Source organism: Stylophora pistillata, chromosome 5 (assembly GCF_964205215.1).
Source record: "Stylophora pistillata chromosome 5, jaStyPist1.2, whole genome shotgun sequence".
Lineage (NCBI taxonomy): Eukaryota > Metazoa > Cnidaria > Anthozoa > Scleractinia > Pocilloporidae > Stylophora > Stylophora pistillata.
Window position 1 is genome coordinate 36,378,348 of NC_142523.1, and position 22,625 is coordinate 36,400,972.

Here is a 22,625-nt window from a genome sequence, read left to right on the forward strand (position 1 = left end):
TGCTTTTTGGACGATGCATACCCTTGGATCCACGTTCTGACGTTGATATGAATACTGATGTGAACTCACTTTATGTATAAATAATCGACAGGAATCGAACGTACTACAAATGCACGATTTGGGGCAAAAAGTTGTCGAGGAAACAAAGACTCAACCCCCTTGAATTGTGTACACAGCAAAGGTGAGGAATGACACAAGCCAGTCACAATTCTAAATGTGATTACAAACGTGTCGAATTTACCTTGTTTCAAAAAAAACTTAGAAAAAAAATCCAAATTTTGAGAACAAAGACTACAAGTGTCTGCGGAGTTCTATTGTTATTGCTATTGTTTTCATGACAATGACAATGACAATAACTTTATTTATACTTGAATTTAAGATAGCAAATACATGCTAATATCTCCAAGTTAAATTATCTAAATTCAAAATATTTAAAATTAATCTAATTACTATCTAAATACTATCTATATATAAAATACAAAATATAATTCTAAAGCAAAGGATATTAAAATATAATTTCTAAGCAAGATGAGAACTAAGCAAAATTTATTCTACAAGTCGAATTTCAATTTAGAAATTTTGGATTTAAATTGACCCAATTCGTGTAGCAGTCTTATGTTATTGGGAAGAGAGTTCCATAGCTTACTACCCTGATAGGCCAATCAGTGGAGGCCATAGCTAGTTGTATTAACCCTGGGTACCATAAGAATATTATCTCCCCTCAGATTAATCTTGCAGTTGCATAAAGTAAATAACCTAGAAATATATTCTGGAACCAACCCATGCAAAGCTTTAAATACCAATGTTAAAATATTATGAATTCTTCTATTAAATAAAGTGGGATGCTTAATACGCAATAATAATTCCTCATACGAGCTTTTATCATCATTGTAAATAAAGCGCAACGCACATTCATTAAGTTGTTCCAATTTGTTGGAATTACCTTTTCCGCAATGATGCCATACAATAATTTAAATGAGGCAAAAGATAAGCAAATATATAATTTAACCTTAGCATGGATGTTAATTAATTTCTTATGTCTTTGTAAAACTTGAATTTGCTTGCTAACTTTCCATCCTATGTTACTTATATGTTCATTAAACTTTTAAGTCATGATCAAGGTTACACCCAGTAGCTTAACACCCCCCACAAAACTGATCTCCTGTCTCCCAATGGAAAAACAGGGTATAGTTGTGTCATTGCTCTTACCCACCCACATGGTAGCACATTTATTAGGATTCATCACAAGGCCATTAGAGCAAAACCAAGAATGAGCAGTGACAAGATCAGTTTGTAGGTGTCCATGTAGTAGGGAAACATCGTTATTAATATCAAAGATCTGATTATCATCGGCAAATGAACTTATTTTGGACTGAAGACTAGATAACAGTAAATCATCTTGGTAAATATTAAAAAGAAGGGGACCTAATACAGACCCTTGAGGAATTCCTCTAAGAAGAGGACTCCAATCTGAAAATTGATCGCCTAATTTTTCTCTCTGTAAGTGATCAGTTAAGTAATTACCTATAAATGCACAACTTTTGGATGATATACCATAGGCAGCAAGTTTGGCTAAAATTAAACCATGTGGCAAGCTATCAAAGGACAGATCATTGAACAAAGACTGAATGCATAATTAATGTATGGGGTTATTAATGTACTACTCTTGCCAGCAAATTTTGTTTTTCACTCATTTAATGTGTTCCTCCGTCCCCGGGACCAAAGCGTCTGTGATTTGCCATATTCAATTTCAGTGAAAAGGTACAGAACATTTTGAAATAGGATTAAAAAAAATGTGGATTGATCATACAAAGATCGCTCTGGAAAAAAAAAGTATTTAGAAATAAAAAATTTGGAGACATGCTTTTGTTGTTTAAATCTTAATAATATACATGAAAAAATTTCTCAGTTCTGATTGGGTAAGATGAATCCAGTTTTCAGTTAATTCAGTGCAGAAGAGAGTTATATCAGTGCAGAATTGGGTTAATTCAGTGCAAAGAAAGAAACAAACCAGACATTCTGATTGGTCAGAACGTTTGGTCGATATCCATGTCAAGGTCAATGTCAAGGCCAATTTTACTTTTTAATTAGAAAAATCTACTTGTCCTTTGAACCAGGCCTTAAGAAATGGTATGAACCTCCAAAACTGATTTCCAGCTTTCTTTGATTTATGGAATTTAAGAGTCTCTTTTGCATGACTTTCCAGTGACCATTTATTGATTTGGGTCACCAATTGAAAACAGAAAAAAGTTGAGCTCAGAGCCCTACCAGCACAAATGATCGTCTCAGATCTTGAGATAATTTTACTGAAATGATTTGCTTTATTTTTTTTTTGTTTGTTTTGTTTTGTTTTTTTTTTTTGAAAACTAATTGTTTTTAATTGATTTATTTTATTACAGTTATGTCAGAAGACTGCACCTTCTTGATCAGGTAAGGCGTAAAAAATGAAGTCAATACTTGTTAGACAGGGACTACACAATTTCCCTAATGAAGGAAAAACAAAGGCAGGGAAGAGAAACACTCCTATTGCATTTATTGTAATCAAATTTAGCAAGAAAATTTTGAAAGGGGGCTGACCAGATACAAGGTTTCTCACTAAAATCTTATCTTATATATTTGTTACATCTTTCAAATACAATAAACAGTCAATGTTGTGTCAGTGCAGTCATTTTGGTGGTTATGTATGGAACACTTTTTGATGAGAATTTATTCTGCAATTGTGGATCTGGCTTTAATCATTACTTTTAACATTTTAATAAATATTAGTTAGCAGTATTTTATCAACTATTGTTAACAGGGTACAATTGTAATGTTCATTTCTTTTGTTTACTGGAAACAATTTTCAATGTACGTAACTTTGATTGGAGCAATTGTAAATTTGTCATTCAATGAACTCCTTTCCTACAGAGAGGGAGAAAAAGTTTTCTGTGAAAATATCAAACAATGGCTGTGGGGAAGACTTTGATCTTTAATTGGCTTCCTTTAAAATCCCAGGGCGGGGTTAGTGTGAAATTGGATTTCAGATTTTGATTGCTTTGAAAGAAAACTCAATACGATTCTATTTGTGTACAATTTGATGATTGAGTACCATAACTACTAAAAACATATTCATTACCCCTGGTGCTCACCCGGGTTTTGGTTATTTAAAAAGGGCTCTGTTTACACCACTTTCATAAATGGCTGCGGATTAATATTCTTTTGTCTAAATTTAAATTAGCCCTTCTGGCCTCGCTTGAGATAATGTATTCTTTTGAATTTTGTACTGGAGAACAAGGCCAGAAGGGCTAATTTAAATTTAAACAAATGAATATTAATCCAGCAGCCATTTATGAAAGTGGTCTATATTTGACATTTATTTATTTATATGTTTCATGTCATGTATAGGTTTTTTACCATCAAATTAATAACCGGTGCTGTTCAAAGGGGCTTTTACCTCAGGAGGTTCTCAATGACATTTTCTCCAACATTCAAGCTATTCACCAACTGCACAGAGATTTCTTATTGCCTAAGTTGGAGGTGAGGATGAAAGAATGGTATAATTATGTTTACTTTTTGGTTACTAGATGTTTTCCATCAAAGTTAAGAAATTAATACATATCTAATAAATATTTAATGAAGCCAGAGACAGTAAACCTTCATCCAGTTTCATTTTTGGAATTGAAATGTAGTGTTTCTTTCCCATCAATAGAAAGAGTGCTCCCAACTTCAAGGGTGTAATGAGTTGGTCAGTCTTGGTAGATTGACCACAGTAAGGGGTTTCTGACATGTTGAGCATTAGCCCTTGGTCATAGAGAAGGGCTCTGGGAAGAGTATTTCAAGTGTGTTCAGCTCTTCCTTTGGATAAACTGATGCTGAAAATGTCACCTGTAGAATCTCTTTATGGTGGCCAATCTACATTCTCAGCTGAGCTGATAACACCAAATTGTCTTGTTATACCTTCCCATGGACCCAGCATCACAGTCTCTCTTAGGTAAAAGGTAAAGCCTGTTTACGAACCAAATGGCCCATCTGGCCAGCATTTAAATCCAGTTTCTGTAGCATGAAGCGACTAGGAGTATTTCTACTCCCCCCTGGATGGGATGCTAGTCCATTGCAGGGTTACCCCCAGTGTTAAATTCACTGGTACCCATTTATTCTCTAAGAACACAACACAAAGTTCCCCACTAGGGCTCAAACCCGGACCACTCAATCTGGAGTAAAGCACACTAACCATACACCCTATGCATAACGAGAAGAGACTGGGAGCGATAAACGTGAAAACGAGGTTAGTTGGGCCTTGTTAGCTCGTGTTAAAAATATGGCCGCTCGTGACTCTGTAAGTAGCCGTCTTTCTCAGATTCTTACGGAGGAAGATATCCCAGGAGCATCGTTTCAAGGAAGAAATCCGACTGCTCTAAAATCAGATGAACTTCGTTTTTGGTTAAAATGTCGTGGCGATCCAGCAAAGGGGTTAAAAACAAAGGCACAATTGGCGAAAAGGCAAGTACAGTATTTGTCTGTCGTGCGCGATACTTCTTAGAATTAAACAGATTTTAATATCGTACAAGAAGATCAAAGGATTTTAGGAATTACTTTTCTAAATGAAATGTTGATGAAATGATTAATAGTTTTTCAACTTTTCATTTTAAAGAGTTCTTGAATATGTTGCGTCTGGTCGTGATAAAGATGTTGTGGATCCCAATAAAAATCTGTTATACACACGTCGGAAGGAGAGACAAGAACAACTCGGTCAAAGTGATGCGATGTCTGAGGAAAGAACTGTTAAATTTCCATCAGCTGGATGGTCTACAAATTTGCAACACATGCCATTATTCACAAAGGCAGAGATGGATTTACATATTTCTAAATCTGGAAAAAACTTGGACAAAAATAAACAGAACCATGCGGTTCCAATAAGCATGAAAAAAGCAAAAACATTTCTTGTTGATGAATATCTGAAGGACTTAACTTGCGCAAGTGACAACTGATAGTTTTAAAAGAAACTGTTTGGGGCTGCGTCGGTGGGAGTAACGAAATAATTTGGATATATCATCAAAGTTGAAATGGTAAATTGGCCACTGTAATGATTACAAAAGCTGACGTTTCGAGCGTTAGCCCTTCGTCGGAGCTCCGACGAAGGGCTAACGCTCGAAACGTCAGCTTTTGTAATCATTATGGTGGCCAATTTACCATTTCAACTTTTTTGACATATCCAAATTATTTCAAAAAAATTGAGCCACCCCATAAATTACAAGTTGCACTTTGTTTAGTAACTGGAGCTGTTAAATATGCCTCATGTACATGTGTAGCAGGAACTGTTGGTTTTTGCAATCATTTGCTGGCTGTTATGATGAAACTCTGTAAGTTCAGCTTGTATTGTTGTCAAGATATCAAGGACTTGGAAAATGACTCTGATATGACACAAGCTAAGGCTTGCACTTCAAGTTTACAACTATGGCACAGGCCTGTAAGAGGGGATAAAATCAAGCCCCAACCTGTCATGGAACTTGAGGTAAAAAAAGGTGAATTTAGATGCAGAATATAACCCTGATAGTGGAGTAAGGTGTTTGTTGTATGAAGCTAAGAAAAATTTGGGTACACAGGCATCTGATGAGGCTTTGTTAAAACACAAACATCAAAAGATCAACCCTAAGTTTGCCCTGTCTCAAATTATGCCTACTGGTTGTACCAACTTACAGGAAACAAAATTTGGAAAATTTCCAAGTGGCTCCTATACCAGTTACAGTTCACAGAGTGTAATTTTCAAGTTTTCTGTAATACTGACTCAATGCCAAGAGTGGACTGTCATAATGAACAAAATGCTATTTCTGTATATCCTCCATTTCCTTTGCAACAATCTGAGCCATATGAAAAGCCAGATGATTTAAGAAGCAGCCAGGAAGCACTCCTGGGACATTTGATTGTTGATGAGGTAAAGCTTAATACCATCGACAAGAAAACAATTGAACAAGTAGCATCAGAAGAATGGCAGGCAGAAAGAAAATTTCGGTATACAGCATCTAATTTCCACACAATTGTAAAAAGGCAAAGGAATCATGACACTCTAGTAAACAATTTGCTTCATCCCCAACCATTTACTGCCAAACAAACTGCACATGGGAAAACCTACGAGCCTGTAGCCTTAAAGGAGTATAAAAAATATATGTTTTCAACAAGGAATCCAGTTTCAGTGTTCAAAAGTGGTCTTGTTGTCAGTATCGCCCCTCCCTTTTTAGCAGCATCACCAGATGGCAAGGTCATTGACCGAGGCTGTAGCAAGCCTTTTGGGTTGGTAGAGGTTAAATGTCCTTACACAAAATTTCATGTTCGTCCCTTAGAAGCATGTGCAGATGAAAGTTTCTTTGCAGAAAATTTAAATGGAAAGCCAAGGCTGAAAAGGGGGCACCAGTACTACTTCCAGATACAGAGTCAACTAGGTATTACAGGAGCAAGTTGGTGTGACTTTGTTATCTATACTAACAAAGGCATAAGTATAGAGAGGATCATAATTGATCCTCAATTCTGGGAAGTATTGAATGAAGACCTAAAGAACAGCTATTTTGAACATTTTATAGCACCAGCCTCTGTAGAGTTCAGTAACCATTAGAAGGGTTAACTACCACAATCTAATCTTGTCATGAGTAAAGAGAACTGTGTCTCATACCTAACTGGATATGTTTAAACCAATATGGTCTGCATAATAAGATAGCTTTGAGGATAAAGCTTTTGTAAGTTTAGTACCTCTTTATTATTTGATTTTAAGATCTTTGGAACTACATGTAAAACTTACATCTTAAAGTGTTTGGGACTGAAAGCAAGCGAATCACATCCTTAGTTTTAGTTGGTTTAGAAAATAGTTAACCTGAGAGATATCGTCAAGTTTACATTTATTAAATTGACTGAAATTCTGTAGTGTACCTCAGAGCTCTGTCAAACTCAGTGTTAAGCGGAAATGAGAGGGTCCTGAATGTTACATAAAAAGGCACAGACACTCCACATTTGGTTTAACCAAGTCCTCGGGCTTAAAATGACGAGAACAGATCTTCGTGTTTTCGCTGACTCTAAACTCTTTTCCTTCGTCTCGACGAATGGCATGGAGCCAACACTTTTTGAGGATAGTGTCGTCCGGAAATTTAAAGTAAGAAATTTTCTCTCCACTTTCGGTTCTGTACTTCTTTTTGGTACAGTTTGGCACGCAACAGTTTTGCGGCATTTTCAAAAACTGGTGCTCTTCACATCAGGCGGCCATTTTTATTTACTTGGCCCAACTAGCCTCGTTTTCAAGTTAAACTCTCCCAGTCTCTTTTCGTTCTGCACAGGGTGTATGAGGCCACCGCGCCTCCAGTTTCTCTTAAGCTAGAACCTTACCCCTTTATTCATCAGTCAGTTGATCATTCAGCCAGACATTCAATCAGTCATTTAGACAGTCAGTCAGTTCATTAGTCCATCAATCATTGATCATTCAGTCAGTCAGTGACTTAGTCAGTTGGTCAGTCAGTAAGCCCCTCAGTCAGTCAGTCAGTCAGTCATTCAATCTGTCAGTCAGTTAATCAATTATTTACAATCAATCAGTCAGTCAGTCAGTCAATCAGTTCTCAACATGTATTTAATGAATTTGCATGATCCTCTGTTTTAAAAGTTTTCATTCATTTATTGACCTAGTTTTATTACTAATTATTTATTTTTATCAGGGGCACCAACAACCAAATTGGGGATATTCTAAAAGGGCTGGCTCCATTTCTAAAGGCAAGTGTTCTTGAAATTATTCCACCTATAAATAAGCATTGTTAATTTCCTCTAGGCACATTCTTATATCACATTAGTTCTCAGAGGAGTTCAGAATCCACTAGTGAACGTTACCTCCTATCATTCTACATGTTCACAGCTCAGATTAGCCTTTTGAAACCTAAGAATGGCCAGCATCTAAATTCTCCTTAAAATATTGTCCCCCAATCACACATTAAGGTTACAAGAATAATGGACAATATCTTCAACTAAAGAGGCTCTTGATTGTTTGACAAATTCTCCTTGTCAGCATCTTAGGAAATGTATAGAGAACAGTATGGAGAATATGCATACTGATGTTAGGGTTTAGATCATAGCTTTGGGTCCTGTGGTTGCCTTGAATTATAGTGAATATCTTGTACAGGTTGCAAAAAATTGATAATTTTAATTCGTATAGGTCATTTTGTTTCTTTTGACCATCATTTAAAACTATCATTTGATTCGTTTTTCCCAAGCCTTATTGATTCAAATAATGGTGTTTTCGTCATTTTGTGCTTCTTTAGATGTATATACTATATGTTGGAAACTTTGACAAAGCAACAGAAACTTTAGCATCTTGGATTAAGAAGTCACCAACTTAATGGCGACTCTGATTTAGGACATCCAAGTAGGTTATACAATTAGAGCAATTTTCAATTGAGCGTCCAAAATGACCCGAGACTACTTTGGTTTTGCTTTATTTTTCTCTGTGATTGGTCCAGAAAACTTGCGCCACTTTCTTAACCAATTAGATTCAAAACTAAAACCTGGTCGCTCGCGTTGTTCCGCGTTTCAGGCAGTTTGTTTTGTTTTTGTTTTGTTTTTTTTTTTTTTTTTGACTTCTAGTTCTCATCGATTTTTGTTTTACAACACGTTGGCAAAAATATTTTACTTTGCCATTATGTCTCGTGAAAGTAAGCCACAACAATCAAGTCAAGTGCAACGATTAATGTCGTTTTTTGCTGCCATGGAATTATAAGAATAATTTAATTCTGTACCTCCCAAATGGAAGTACATGTAAAACTTCACCTTAAGTTTTTGATGAATTGCTCAGGAGCCGGCGAATACAGACGTTTTTCCGGTTGTCACTTCTGCCTGGGCTGAACAGCGGCGAAACGTCTGGCATGCGCAGAGGGATCACTCTTTGCTTCAACCCGCGCGGCAATTTCCCACGGAAAATTTTTATAGAAAAACCTTAGAGAAACAACTGCTGTCACGTAATACTTCAGGAGAAAATAGACAAGTTCCTAACGTGGCTCGACCCTAACTTTTCCACTTACCAGCTTAGTGGCTAGTGACATCTTTGATGTTTTTAGATGTTACGACAATTTCAGTCTGTTTACTAGCCAAACTGGCTCGTGGAAATTGAAAGCCACCAGCCAAAACTGAATTTCTACTAGTTTGTGGCTAGTGGGCTACCGTTAGTGTCGAGCCACGCCTAAACATCTGTAAAATCGAGAGTTAGGGAGAAGGGAAAACTTGAGACTAATCTCACACAAAGCTAACTTGATTACGGACATTCTGTTGATTTCCCATTCTTTTAAGCTTTATCAAAAAATTTGATTTGATAATGCTGTGGCTTAGTGGCTTGTGTAGTTGGTTCTGACATCCCGTGAGAACACTTGGTTCTGACGGTCTATAAGCATGCCTCCTCGCTCTTACAACATTCACTTGTGCGGGGTGTTTGACTGCTCTGTTCCCGAGCGGTTAAGGGTGACAACCGGAAACAAGTCTATCTTGATGTAACACTAATTTTTCTTCACTAATTAACAGAAAAATGTGTGGGAGTCTAAAGGGAGAGTTATGATTCATATCGTAGATCTGGGTATCTGTATTTTTACGTCCTCTTAGAAAACTGAGGAATGTGAGCATTTAACTCTTCAACATCACATGTTGGAACCAGTGCAGAGGGTGCCGAGATACAAACTGCTATTAAAAGGTAAAATTAGTGCTTGAGATTGCTAGTAGCTAACTGAGGACACATTTTAATTGAATGTCGAAAATAATCCGGTATTACATTGGTTTTAAGGCTCTGTGATTCGTCCAGAAAACTCACACCGCCCTCTCGACCAATCAGATGCAACACTGAAGCCAACCGCGGCTCGATTAGTCGTTTTTTCCCGCGCTTTATGCAGGTTGCTATTTTTACTTTGAAAATTCCTTTCGATGTGATGGGCCGTTTTCATCTCTGTTGTCTGAAATGCGCTTTCCCTGTGTAGCTGGCGGTTTTGTGCGCGGTTTGAAACACTGAGAGGTAAAGCCGCGAGTGGGAATAACTCTTTTCCGTCTGAAACCTCTCGCTCACATATCGACATACTTTTTGACTAACGTACGTGAGTACATTTGCGCGACTGAAATACAACAGTGTATAAGCGGCTAAATTTCGGCAAGAGTGCAAGGATGAAACCTGGTCAGGTGCGAAAGATATTTTGTGCCCCTGGTGATGGACGATCTTTGGCGAAAGTTTCAATCTTTACCTCTTTGCTTACCTGTGTAAAAAGAAAGTTCCTTAGTTTTTTAGTATAGTGTTGCCATGGTTTCATGTATGCGCCCGCGAAAGTTCCCGACATGGGCAAACGTTTTTCAGATCTGTAGGTTAAGTCTCACCTGAAAAGGGAATTGTCTGTCCCTGTACTTTGTTAATATTTTTACTCATTGCTTTGTTCAGACTATGTCGCAAAGCTACCAGAGGATTCTCGAGACTTGAAGAACACTTCAGGTATGCTGACCCTTTTTTCTTGTTTCGTAACACCCACATCCTCTCATGACGGAAAGATGTAAGGCTAATTCCCCCTTTGCTTTAGCCTTGATGCCGGGGTACCCCCAGCCCAACCTCCCCCTCCGTACGGGGATCAGAAGGAGGAGGTTTCACAGGTGGCCCAAGCCAAAGCTCAGTAAATCAGTCGGTACTATATTGTTATTTGGTTATATCAACTAAGTTGAAATTGTAAATTGGCCACCGTATCGAATAAAAAAGCTGACGTTTCGAGCGTTAGCCCTTTCGTCAGAGCTAACGGGCTAACGCTCGAAACGTCAGCTTTTTTATTCGTTAGGGTGGCCAATTTACAATTTCAACTTAGTTGATATAACCAAATTACCTTGTTACCCCTATCGACGCAGCACCACAGTTTCTTTAGAAACTTTCGGCCTTTGTACTATATTGTACTATATTATTACACAGCAATAGAAAAATATAAGGATTTTATGGGAAATATGATTGCAATAAGAAACCAAACATTATCCAAGATTTACATTAAAAATAGCGGACCTCTTTCTTCAGCCCTGATATTTCTGTTGTTACAAAATGGAAACGTGTGTAATCGTATATCGAGGGTGGGCTGCCTGTGCTAACATGCATATCGTAACAAGTTTCAGAGAGATATCGGCGACTGACGTTTTAGCCTGTGTCTTGATGTAGTGGGATTCATTGCAGAAACATCCCTTTTTTTTTTCCTAATTTCTTACATGTTTCCCATACTGTTCAGCCAACCAAATTTTATCTCTTTCTGTCTCCCCTCTTTTTTTGAGGTGCTGTCAAAATCAGCTTTTTTTGTTTTGTTTTGTTTGTTTTTTAGATGCTTTAAAAATCATCTCTGCTTCAGCACAGCATGCCAATGACAGCATGAAGAAAACGGCAAGTCTTGAAATTAAATCTAGAATTTGTTCTGAGGCATAGAACTGTTACTAGTTACTTCTTTGAACTCCTGTTTTCTTGAAACCTGTGTCAACCTATTCTTTGTCGAGTCGACAAGGTGGCAAATTTTCCTTCCCTTTCTTTTACTGAATTAACTTGTAACTTGATAATGTTAAAAAGCTGACGTTTCAAGCGTTAGCCCGTCCTCAGAGCGAATCATTCGCTCTGACGAAGGGCTGACGCTCGAAACGTCAGCTTTTTAGCTCTTTTTATGGTGACCAATTTACAATTTCTACTGAGTTGACAAAAGCAAATTAATTACAATCTAAAAAAAAAAAAAAAGTCAGTAGTATGCTTCTGACGTCATTTACACCGAATGTGCTAGGGCCGCTAAAAATCCCGGAGTTGTGAGTAATTTTTAAATAACTGACTAGTCCAGGGCTGTCTCTAATTGGTTAGGACCCAGAGTAACCCTATACACTTCTAAAGTCACTATCGTCGTTGCTTCTTTTTTTTTTTTTTTTTTTTTTTCATAGATATTGAACTTAAGGAAAGGGAAAGGATAAAATGCTGAAAAATGAGTGACTCTTGCACAAATTTAAAAAAATTAGACAATTAATGTCTTTTCAATATACCGTAATGATATTATTAATGATGATAACAATTTTAATAATTACAGTAATTCCTTTAAAACTAGGAGCGATTCAAGACTCTTTTGGAAATCCAGGAACGAATAGGAGATAATCATACGCTGATAACTGCTAGTCGTGTGAGTATCTTGTTCAACCGGTTTGAAACTGGTTTATCCCAATCGGTTTTCGGTGGCTCTTGTAAATTTGCATCATTGTTGTCGTTCCAGGAATTTGTGATGGAGGGAGACGTTAGGAAGGTTGCGGCCAGGACGACAGACAGTCATCAAGAACGAACACTGATGTTGGTAAGTAAGGGATGTGTCTGTGCTCGTAAAACTGACGAAGACAATACTCTGTATCTGCGATGCCATTTGTCTAATGTCAGACATTGTGATTTGTCGCTCTCAGGGATGAGAACTTAGAACTATATTTCCCGTCTCCTCCTTTACCTGACACTATTAAACAGCTTGAAAACCCTGTCTATTTTCAAAGAAAGATAAAATCTATTAATACCTCTGTCAGGGACATCAGCATCCAAAAGGAATGCTCTGTAAATTGTTATAGGAACCCTGAATTTAGATATTTTTAAATTGTTTGGTCCCTCTTTCAACTTGTATTTTATATTATTTGTAGCTTTATGACAATTGTACTGTAAATTTCTGTTTTTCCTTATTTAGAGATAGTGGTAGTTAAGGTCCACATAAGCTGTACAGTTACATATTTTTTGAAACCTACTTATCAAATAAATGTATGTATATGTCTGAAGGGCACGCAGTTCAGAGTTCCAGTTCGGGACTAGCTCCTGAAACTGGTTATATTTGGAACGCCCTTGTAATGTTTCGCCTTCAAACGTTTCGCCTCTCTCTACTCTAAAAAGGGTTGTAGAAGCTAAATTTGGACCATGTCCTTTGTTTTGCAGTTCAACGACATTCTCCTTTGCTGTGCAAAGTTTCCTGGCACAAACAAATACAAAGTGAAAGTAGAAATGGACTTGTACGGAATGGAAGTACACGACGTGGACGAGGAACTGGAAATAGAGAATTGCTTTCGTATAGTAAGCAAACAAAGAGTCATGGATTTCAACGCAACGTCCGCCGAGGAGAAAGAAGCTTGGGTGAATAAACTTAAAGAGACCGTAAACGAACTGACAACGAAAAGAGAGAGCTATCGAAGAGGGACTAAGCTTGAAGTCATGGAAGAGGGAGACCTGGGAAAGAAAGCGCCAGCCTGGGTACGAGACGAAGCAGTGAGCATGTGCATGCTTTGTGACGTCCTGTTTACGAAGTTTCGTCGGAGACACCACTGTCGCGCCTGTGGGAGGGTGGTGTGCGGACAGTGTTCTGGCTTCAAAGCACCGCTGGAGTACAAGAATGGGAAACTGGAGAAGGTTTGCGAAATTTGTCACAGGGTTCTTGTGAAGGGCTCCAGCGAGGAAACGGTCAAGGAAGTGGAAGGGAAGGGTCAGAGTGTGTTGAAAATCGGCCAGGAATCAAAGATCTGGCATAGTGGATACTTGAATTTCAAGGCCAAAGGAGATAAAAGCTGGCAGAAGAGATGGTTTGTGCTTTCGAGTGACTTTGTGTTGTTGCGGTACAAGGCCAAGAAGGTAAAGGCATTATTAGTATCAGTACCATATTGATCACTTCAGAGTCAGTATTAGTACTTACATTGTGGCAATACTAGTAACAACAGTTTTCCAGTATTGGCTGGCAACATCTTGAGGTACTTTTGACTTTATCGAAGACTGACAGGAAGTGTTTCTTAACCAATGATTGCATTACTTCAGCTGGAGAATCGTGACGTTTCTGTCGACGTTAAAGAGAAAGAAATTTACCAAGACAAGCTAAACCTATTTTGAATCGTAAATTCGTTGAATTTTTTTAGGTTGGAAACTGGAAACTATTTCACTAAGTAGGCTGAAAAAAAAAGAAAAAACGACAGCGCTTGTTGCGATTGCAACAATCAAACTTATTTCTGCGGTCGCTTGATTTCTCTTTTCGTGCGTTCGCAAAGATTGTTCAAGCTTCTTCCAGCGGTCCTAGCGATTCTCGTGTTGTTAAAAGTGTTGTGCTCTTAGTCTTTGGTGGAGTTCATTGAGGGCATTTGTGTTTCTTTGATGCAGGACACAAAAGCAGAGTTTAACCTCCCCCTCCCTGGTCACAATGCAGACAAACCATCTCTGGTAAGTTCTGTTGACAGCATCGTGTAATTCTTGGGAGATGAACCCCTGCATGAAAATATCCCTTCTTGAAAGCGCGTCAACCGCGTTTTCCCGCGCTTCAGGCCCTTGGCCTGTTGTTTCTTTGAGTTCTGATTGGCTCCTCGTAATTTCTTCCTTTATTCTCATTGGCCATTCTGATCACTTGAGTGCTGATTTTACGATGCACAATCGATTAGCAAAGTGTTTTTGATTCTCTGCGATGACTTATTACGTTACGAAATTTTTACTACAAGTTTTTAGCGAAGCATAAAATGTATGTAAACCGTGTAAACAGTGTAGTGTTTCTCTTTTCGAGCCACAACCTTGCACGGTTTTTAATAAGATTTTAACCTTTGTATGCCTACTTTTCTGATAAAGCGATATTCTTGCAAAGCCTGTCAGTAGATGGCAAAGTTTGTTTCGTTGCAACAACTAATGCCTCTGTTTTCTAAGCATGCGCTGTTTTACGATGGAAGACTGTCGCATTGTAGTGTTCTTTTGTAAAATAATTTTATACGCATCATTACAAAAGGATTTTTGTGTATCTTTTTACATTTTCCTTTCTAGGCAGACGAGGTGGACCGCCGCAAGAATGTGTTTAAAGTACATCACAAAAACCTTCGGGTGTATTTTTTCGAGGCCGAAAATGAGGAGAGCATGCAAAGGTAATAACCGACGAAATTTCGAACTCTCCTTATTAATCAGTATACGTTTCTATAGACGATTTATCAGTGAATCCGAGATCGTTTTGATGTGATGTGTTTACCTATGTTTTAGTCTCCACGCTAGAATTCAAATCGCGATGTCTGGGTTTTAACTCCCAAGATCTGATTGTTAATTGTCCCCTCCAGCTGCTACACATTTCCTTGTAATTTAGTTACGGGAATTCGGTGACAAGTCAAGATGATTACTTCTACCTGATAAGTTTGAGAATTCTCACTAAATGTTTGCTGGATAGTGTTGGATATTTTAGGGAGAAGATAGTTGTGAATCGCCTCCGGGGAATTTAAGTATTAAGTTCCTCTGTCCACCCCAATAAAGACCAGCACGTTGTCAGAAAACCTGGCGAAATGGGGGGGGAGGGGTAGGGACGGAAGGGGATGAAAAGGGGATGACTTGACAGACTAGAAACCCGTCTTGGGGTGGGTGGAGGTGGGGTTGCCATTGCGACTTGTTACTCTTTGATACAGAAACTGGTGTGATCTCGAGTGGTGTGGTTTAGTATAACTACACTGAAGAGCGCATTGAAGAATGATTTCTCATACCATGGCAGGGGGTAGATAGAGAAAACTGTTCCAGGAGAAGACTGCTGACAATCAGGGCTGAATTTTGTCAGATTCTCCGCACCTTAATCCAAAGAAATAAGCGGAAAACTGTAAGGAGAGTTTTTATTTCTTATCAGGTGGATGGAACTTCTGGCTCGTGCAATGAAAGCTGAGGAAATTGACGAAAAAAGTCCGGAAAATCAGGAAAGCAGTGAGACTGTAGAGGTCACGGTTATTTGAGCCTTATTATATTAATAGCTTCAAAATATTCGAGGAATTGAGAAAAATCCGTTCTCCTGACAAGGTTGCAATTTTCAATAATTTTATTTCACGTTCAGAATTTTCTTCAAAATTACGAGTCAGAGACATACGAGACATAATGAAGTCAAAGAATATTATGGGATACTTTCAACAGCTGGTAGGGTAATGAAAGGCAAGATTGATTTGCTAAATATGGTTAGGTCTTTCTTGATCCCTACAAAGCATTACTTGTAACCCTCACAAAGTGTCTCCGATTAATATCACTTATAATATAAAACTGAAAATCAAAGACGCGGTGTTAGTTTCATTAACATTCACGTGTGTGTAAATGAATAAATACCGGTACTTAAATCTAGGCCGCTTATTTTGTGAAATAGAGAAACTGAAATACCACTTACTAACCGAGTTCGATGTCCGTACTGTAAGTTATAGACCGAGTTTTTTTTTCGAGCGGAGAAAACGAACGAAAAAGGCATAACATTTAATACTAACCTGGAAAACGAGGTTACTAAGATATCTCTGGATTCACAAAACACAGGGTAAAACGGCCCGTTAATTTGAACAATCAGCACACTTATTAAATGAGAGATGTGGTAACTAATTGAAGTTTTTCATGCTTCGAAAGATGCGGAGATGTGTTCATGAGCTATTGTAAAGAATTGGAAGTTGTTGAGGCACTATAAGAAAATTTAACTAAGAAAAGTGTCTCAAGTTAAGAATAGAGATATTTTTTCCTATATATTTTTGTAATATGGAATTTTGTGTATGCGAAGGAAATAAAATGCATTGTCACTCAGGCTTATATGTCTGTAGTACCGGTTGGAGAGACGATAAATCTAATATTTATCTCTATTTTGAAAAATTCAAAATCAATTATCATTCCCACGACGAATTTTCGTAGTTTCACTCCCCAAATTTCACTTTTTTTTCCCTTGGAAACCATCATCGAGTCACAATAAGGCCATTCTTTATATTGCAGCTTCAATTTCGAACACTCTCCGCGGATATTGTCATTTTGAACGTGATCGCCTGCTCAAGAGGCTTATATTTTTCTCTTTATTGCCAGGTGTAAGAAAGTACGTGGGATGGGCGGGGAAACTGCGAGGCAAGCGCAAGTAAATTGCTGGGAAAAACTGCCGGATAAGACTCCGGATAAAATGCGGATAACTTACGGGAAAAGAGCAGTAAAAGTTCGGTAACCGCAAGGGAAAACCACTATTAGCCTGGGGCAATCTGCTGCTTAAATGCGAGAAAAGCGCAAGGAAAGTGCAGTTAGCGTGCTGGTGACGTGAAATAGACTGCGAAGAACTATACAAAACATTGATTCTTAGTCACAAGACCAAGTGAAACCGTTAGATTTTATTTCATGTTACAATGATTACTAGGAATCTTACGAAGAAGATTCTGCTTCGTCTTTCGGCACGCACTGCCTTATGGGAAAGGGAATCTTCACGATCGGAAGTGTCACGTGAGTCGTGGTTTTACAAACCAAATGTTCCTGACAGCCGCACTTATGCACGCTCTAAAAGTTGAATAAAGAAATAATGTCTGGTTAGGAAATTAGATCGGGTTCATTACAGTAGCGGAATAAACGAAGAGTCCTCAGGGGGGTGGGACTCGGGGGAGCGTGAATGCCTGTTTACTTTCCAGTGAGATTTCGGTGGTCTATTCTAACTTTTGAAACCCCATTTTTACCGCTCTATAGTTTCCATTTCACAAAGCCTACCTATGTATTTACCCTTTCAGAGCGTCCCAAACAACATTGACTCGTTTTGGTGGCTCGACTTAGCTATGGAAGTTGGAACAATTTTTAGCTGTAGAAGAAGGAACAATCTTTAAGGACGTATATAAGAACGATCCTTCGCAGTAAAGCACTATTTGAGCAATAGTGGAAATCAGACCTGAAAAAAATTTCAGGCCTGTACGGGATTCGAACCACTGACCTCTGCGATACTAGTGCAGCGCTCTACCAATTGAGCTAACAAGCCAACTGGGAGCAGGCCATCAAATTAATTCGATATAAACCCGTAGATGATAAATCGAACAACAACAAACATATGAAACATATGAGTGAACTGCGGTTATGAGACGTATATAAGAACGATCCTTCGTAGTAAAGCACTATTTGAGCAATAGTGGAAATCAGACCTGAAAAAAATTTCAGGCCTTCAATTTCAGGCTTTCAATTGGTAGAGCGCTGCACTAGTATCGCAGAGGTCAGTGGTTCGAATCCCGTACAGGCCTGAAATTTTTTTCAGGTCTGATTTCCACTATTGCTCAAATAGTGCTTTACTGCGAAGGATCGTTCTTATATACGTCTCATAACCGCAGTTCACTCATATGTTTCATATGTTTGTTGTTGTTCAATCTTTAAGGAGTAGACAAACACTCCTCAGGGGGTGGGCCCTGGGCACTCTAAATTCCACTTTTTTTCAGGTCTGATTTCCACTATTGCTCAAATAGTGCTTTACTGCGAAGGATCGTTCTTATATACGTCTCATAACCGCAGTTCACTCATATGTTTCATATGTTTGTTGTTGTTCAATCTTTAAGGAGTAGACAAACACTCCTCAGGGGGTGGGCCCTGGGCACTCTAAATTCCACTTTCTTATTTTGGACCCTCACTGTTCCCTTCCGATTTTTACACCCCCAAACCAGTCTATTCTCAGACCTCAGTTTGTTCTCAGATCGCGTGATTCGACCGAGACAAACTTATGAAAGACTGGGGAAGAGGCATCAGCATCAAAGGAAACCCGCCTACCATCCAAGAGCGCTTCTCGATTACATGTTGTAAAGATCAAAAGTTTATGTAGTCAAAACAGCCAATCAGAACTAAAGAAATATTACAAGGGGCCAATAGGAACTCAAAGTGAACACCGAAACCCCCTGAACAACTTAAAACGCGGGACCAGTCGCGATTGGTTTTCATTTTGAACCTGGTTGGTTGAAAAAAAGACGCAAACTTTCTAAACCAATCACAGAGTGATGTCGAACAAAACCAAAATGATCCACGATTCTTTCAAAAGTTAATTAAAATTTAACTATTTACAGTTATTGCACTTACCCTGAGGTAACAAGTGAAGTATTTCAGCAACTTCAGGCTACATCGCTTGCTAAACAGACACCAGGTGTTTGGCCAAAAACAGTCGGCTGCCGTCGTGCATTTCTGAAATCAAAGTTAAACAAAGGCAAGATTTCATGATAGGGATTTTTCCTCGTTCAAAGAAACAGCATAATTTCTGATGCTTCCAAAAGAAAAGGAAAACAATTCTTATTATAAGGTAAAACAGAGTTTTGCTAGAACCGTTGTAACACGATTTCTCTCGACTATAAGTTATTTTAAACGCTGCGAGGAAAATATAATTTAAATTTTTACTTAAGTTCTGACAGTTTCTGCTCCAATAGAAATAAGAAAGAAAACCTTGCAAGAACAAAATACACAATTATTTTCTGCTTTTTCTTTTCTTTTTCTTTTTTTTTTCATTATCAGTTTCGTATATGTGCACGATCCTTCGCAGTAAAGCACTATTTAAGCAATAGTGAAAATCAGACCTGAAAAAAATTCAGGCCTGTACGGGATTCGAACCACTGACCTTAGTGACTTATCATCTACGGGTTTATGTCAAATTAATTTGATGGCCTGCTCCCAGTTGGCTTGTTAGCTCAATTGGTAGAGCGCTGCACTAGTATCGCAGAGGTCAGTGGTTCGAATCCCCTACAGGCCTGAATTTTTTTCAGGTCTGATTTTCACTATTGCTTAAATAGTGCTTTACTGCGAAGGATCGTGCACATATACGTTTCATAAACGCAGTTCATATATATGTATTTCATATGTTTGTTGTTTGAATTGTCAGTTTCCTCACCTTGCCAGGATAAAATCTTGATGCCGGGTCCAGTACTGCACTTCCAGGGTCCAAAGTTTCACCGACATCAATTTCTGTTAGTTTTTCGACGACGATGGGCTCATTGATCGGCATGCATTGCTTCACTTCAGCTGTTTGTTCTCCTATGTCAATTTCCCGTGTTTCCTTGCAGGCTAAGCTCGGTGCACAGTTACAATGGGGCTTTTCCTGGGAATGAAAAGAAAACAGCTTCAGGTTAAGGAGCTTAAGAAAAAAGGCGATATTCTCGCAAATGTCAAAGTTCTAGACTTACCAAAGTGTCGCACGCTGAATACTTCGGCAAAATGGAGCAAGACTAAGAAAGATAATAAGTTTGACTTCCAACTAAGAAGAGTTTTACACCATACACCTTTATCTTATCTAAATCAAGAATATCGTTATTTAAGCTGAGATTACTAACTGTGTTGCATCCGTCGGTTTACTCCAACCTTAATCATCCCTTTAGCAATTGAAAATCAAAACAGACCGCTTAAATTTTCGTTTTGGTATGGGTGTGTGAATAAAATTTCTACGCAAACCATCACTCACGGTTAAATCATCTATATCTTTCCTTTTCACAAAATAGTTTCTCCTCTTTTTCGTCCAGTTAGTATCGATACCGCGTTTGTTTGTTTGTGCTTATTTTTGTAAGCAAAGAAATTGAAGGGAATCAAATTGAATTACACCAGGACATTTTAGTAACACCGCACCGCTTAGCCTTATCGATAATTACCGCTCTAACCTGATACTTTTAAACTCTTTTAGGCCTAAGATCATGTTTAGTAATTCTCCTTACCTTCTGCCATACAATTCTTAGTTAGTTTGGGGAATCTGGCATTGGATCAACTAATAATCTCCTAATTGATGTTTTCCTTTATTTTAAGGATAACTTTTGTCCTGTTCACTCATGGACGTTAAAGGATTAACAACTTGCTTTAGAGCGTTTCTGGTTCCGAAACGAAAAGTAATCTCTTTTAAGCTTTATATGAACAACTTACCAAAGACAACGAAAAAAAACAGCATCAGGACAGCTACGGTTTTCATTTTGAGGACCTGAAACTAATCGAAATTAAATGGCGGAACCTTGAGGATCGAAATTGACTCAGTCTTAACTGAGTAAAACTACAGATTTCCGGGTCAGTCATCTTTATACGTTTTTGTCACGTGATCGCAGATTTCGCACGATGCTATTGAGAACCTGTTTGACAGGCTTTTCAGTAAAAATGCTTGGATCATGTCAATCTTATAACAGACATGAAAGAGTTCCAAGGCTTTAAGAAACTTTTCAAAAGGAAATGAAGATGTATGCCCTCTGTAGAAACATTAACCGACCTCTTATTGAAAACGTTAAATTGTCGTTTAGCGCATTCTTATTATTTTTTAAGAGAAAATGGCGGGGAGGGCTTAAGACTATGAGTCATTGCTTAGAATCCATAAGTTGCCGTTGATGAAACATAAAAGAGTTTTAAGTTTGGTTATGCTTACAAAAGCAACACTACTTTTATGAGCTTCCTCTACAGTTCTTAAAAGTACAACGTACAATATCTTAAACATGTAATCGATTGTTAATTCAGCCTGTGTCCAGTTCGCGCGAATTCAATTAATCTATCACAGTCGTAAAGAGCTTGTAATATATATTAAACATCTGTGAAAACACGCCACATACAAGAAACAACATATTTAACAGTCTAATGGAAACTTAGATAAATATTGAGTAGAAGTAACACTTTACAGCACATTTAAGCAAAGGCTCCTTAATCTGTTTGCAGCTTTTGCTGTTGTATAAATTCTCGAGAACGTTTGAAAACGCCATTGGAGAGAGTTTGTTTATATCAGCTGAGTTGATTTTGTAAATTGGCCAACGTAAATAGTTTCTATGGCTGACATTTCTAGCGTTAGCCCCTCGTCAGAGCGAATAGAAGGGTAACGCTCGAAACGTAAGCTTAGAAACTCTCTAAGGTGGCCAGTTTAAGTCATCAAGTCAGTTGGCCATACCATTACCGCAACCGCACCAATACTTATCAGTTCTGCTATCGTTTTTAAGATGTGTAGGGTATTTTAGTTTCTAAAGTGAGTATAAACATTATAGTAAAGCATGCATGTGATCTTGGGTGGATCACATGCAAAGTGGTTCTCGCAATGTAATAAACGCATGTTGAAACTGAGGCCATTATGAAGTCAAAATACTTGTCAACATGCAGCCGTCTTATGATGCAAGGGGGCATTCGATGCCCGGGGCATAAGGTGTGGTACTTCAGTCCTTCTAGGCACTAGTTGGACGCTAATATCAACTGAGCTACGAAGCCCGCTTATGCTGAGGGCAAAGCAAATTTTAGTCACGCGTTCATCTTTCCTGCAGAGGAATGTGAACAAATTTGATCTGCTGTTCGCTTTAGTTCTATCGTTGGTGCTTTTCGAATTCTTGCGAGGCTTAAGGCTTTCTTGTTGCTCGGAAGAAGCTGGTGTTGGCATCCCACTTTTTTTTATTTCTCTGTGGGAGGGCCAGCGTAAATAATAAATTCTCTTTTCGAACCATGCCTATCAAAAATAGTATGAGGGCAAGGGCTTCATATAATCTGTAATTATATTTAGTAGTGACATGGGATTACAGAAGAAAATTGAAAGCGAGAATTAAGGAAATGATTGCCGACTAAAGAGGCTCTTGATCGATACACAAATTCTCCTTGTCATTTATAGGAAATGTATACAGAACATTGTGGAGTTTATGAGTTCTGATGTCAGGGGGGGTATGAAGGGAAATTTAGTAGGTAACAGGTAGCTCTAGCAAAAGAAGCAGAGGAGTCGAATTTAACAGTGTCTTCTGTAAAATTCACCACACTACTGCTGCGCATCTCTCTCGTGTTGATCAACCGAGTTGAAGTCCTTTCCGGATAATTGTGCTTTCACGTCTTGAAAGCAAACATAAGCATTCTCTGCCGATCAGTTTTTTCATTAAATCATTCTATATCATTGGATGATGGTTTCATTTATGATTTGAGAGCAGCAGCG

General features: G+C 38.2%; 1 protein-coding gene and 3 pseudogenes across 3 annotated transcripts in view; 2 read left to right on the top strand and 2 right to left on the bottom strand.

Annotated features, from left to right (window-relative positions):
• Positions 1 to 22,625, bottom strand: part of LOC148731732 (uncharacterized) — a 152,897-nt pseudogene that overhangs the window by 10,714 nt on the left and 119,558 nt on the right. The gene's annotated exons all lie outside the window — the stretch shown is intronic.
• LOC148731733 (FYVE, RhoGEF and PH domain-containing protein 4-like) lies at positions 84 to 16,532 on the top strand (annotated as a pseudogene). The gene is made up of 14 exons (XR_016001992.1): positions 84 to 181; positions 2,400 to 2,430; positions 3,385 to 3,533; positions 7,671 to 7,725; positions 8,268 to 8,371; positions 9,595 to 9,682; positions 10,412 to 10,462; positions 11,319 to 11,377; positions 12,075 to 12,146; positions 12,237 to 12,314; positions 12,929 to 13,615; positions 14,132 to 14,191; positions 14,777 to 14,874; positions 15,612 to 16,532. The product of XR_016001992.1 is annotated as an FYVE, RhoGEF and PH domain-containing protein 4-like (transcript).
• On the top strand, positions 5,012 to 7,259 carry LOC148731734 (uncharacterized; annotated as a pseudogene).
• Positions 16,995 to 20,074, bottom strand: LOC148731735 (uncharacterized). Its single transcript, XM_088761938.1, has 5 exons — positions 20,066 to 20,074; positions 19,891 to 19,932; positions 19,599 to 19,805; positions 18,800 to 18,901; positions 16,995 to 17,257 (listed from the first exon to the last, which is right to left on the bottom strand). Exons 1-5 carry the CDS (start codon positions 20,072 to 20,074, stop codon positions 17,126 to 17,128), a joined length of 492 nt encoding a protein of 163 aa, XP_088618064.1. The 3' UTR covers positions 16,995 to 17,125.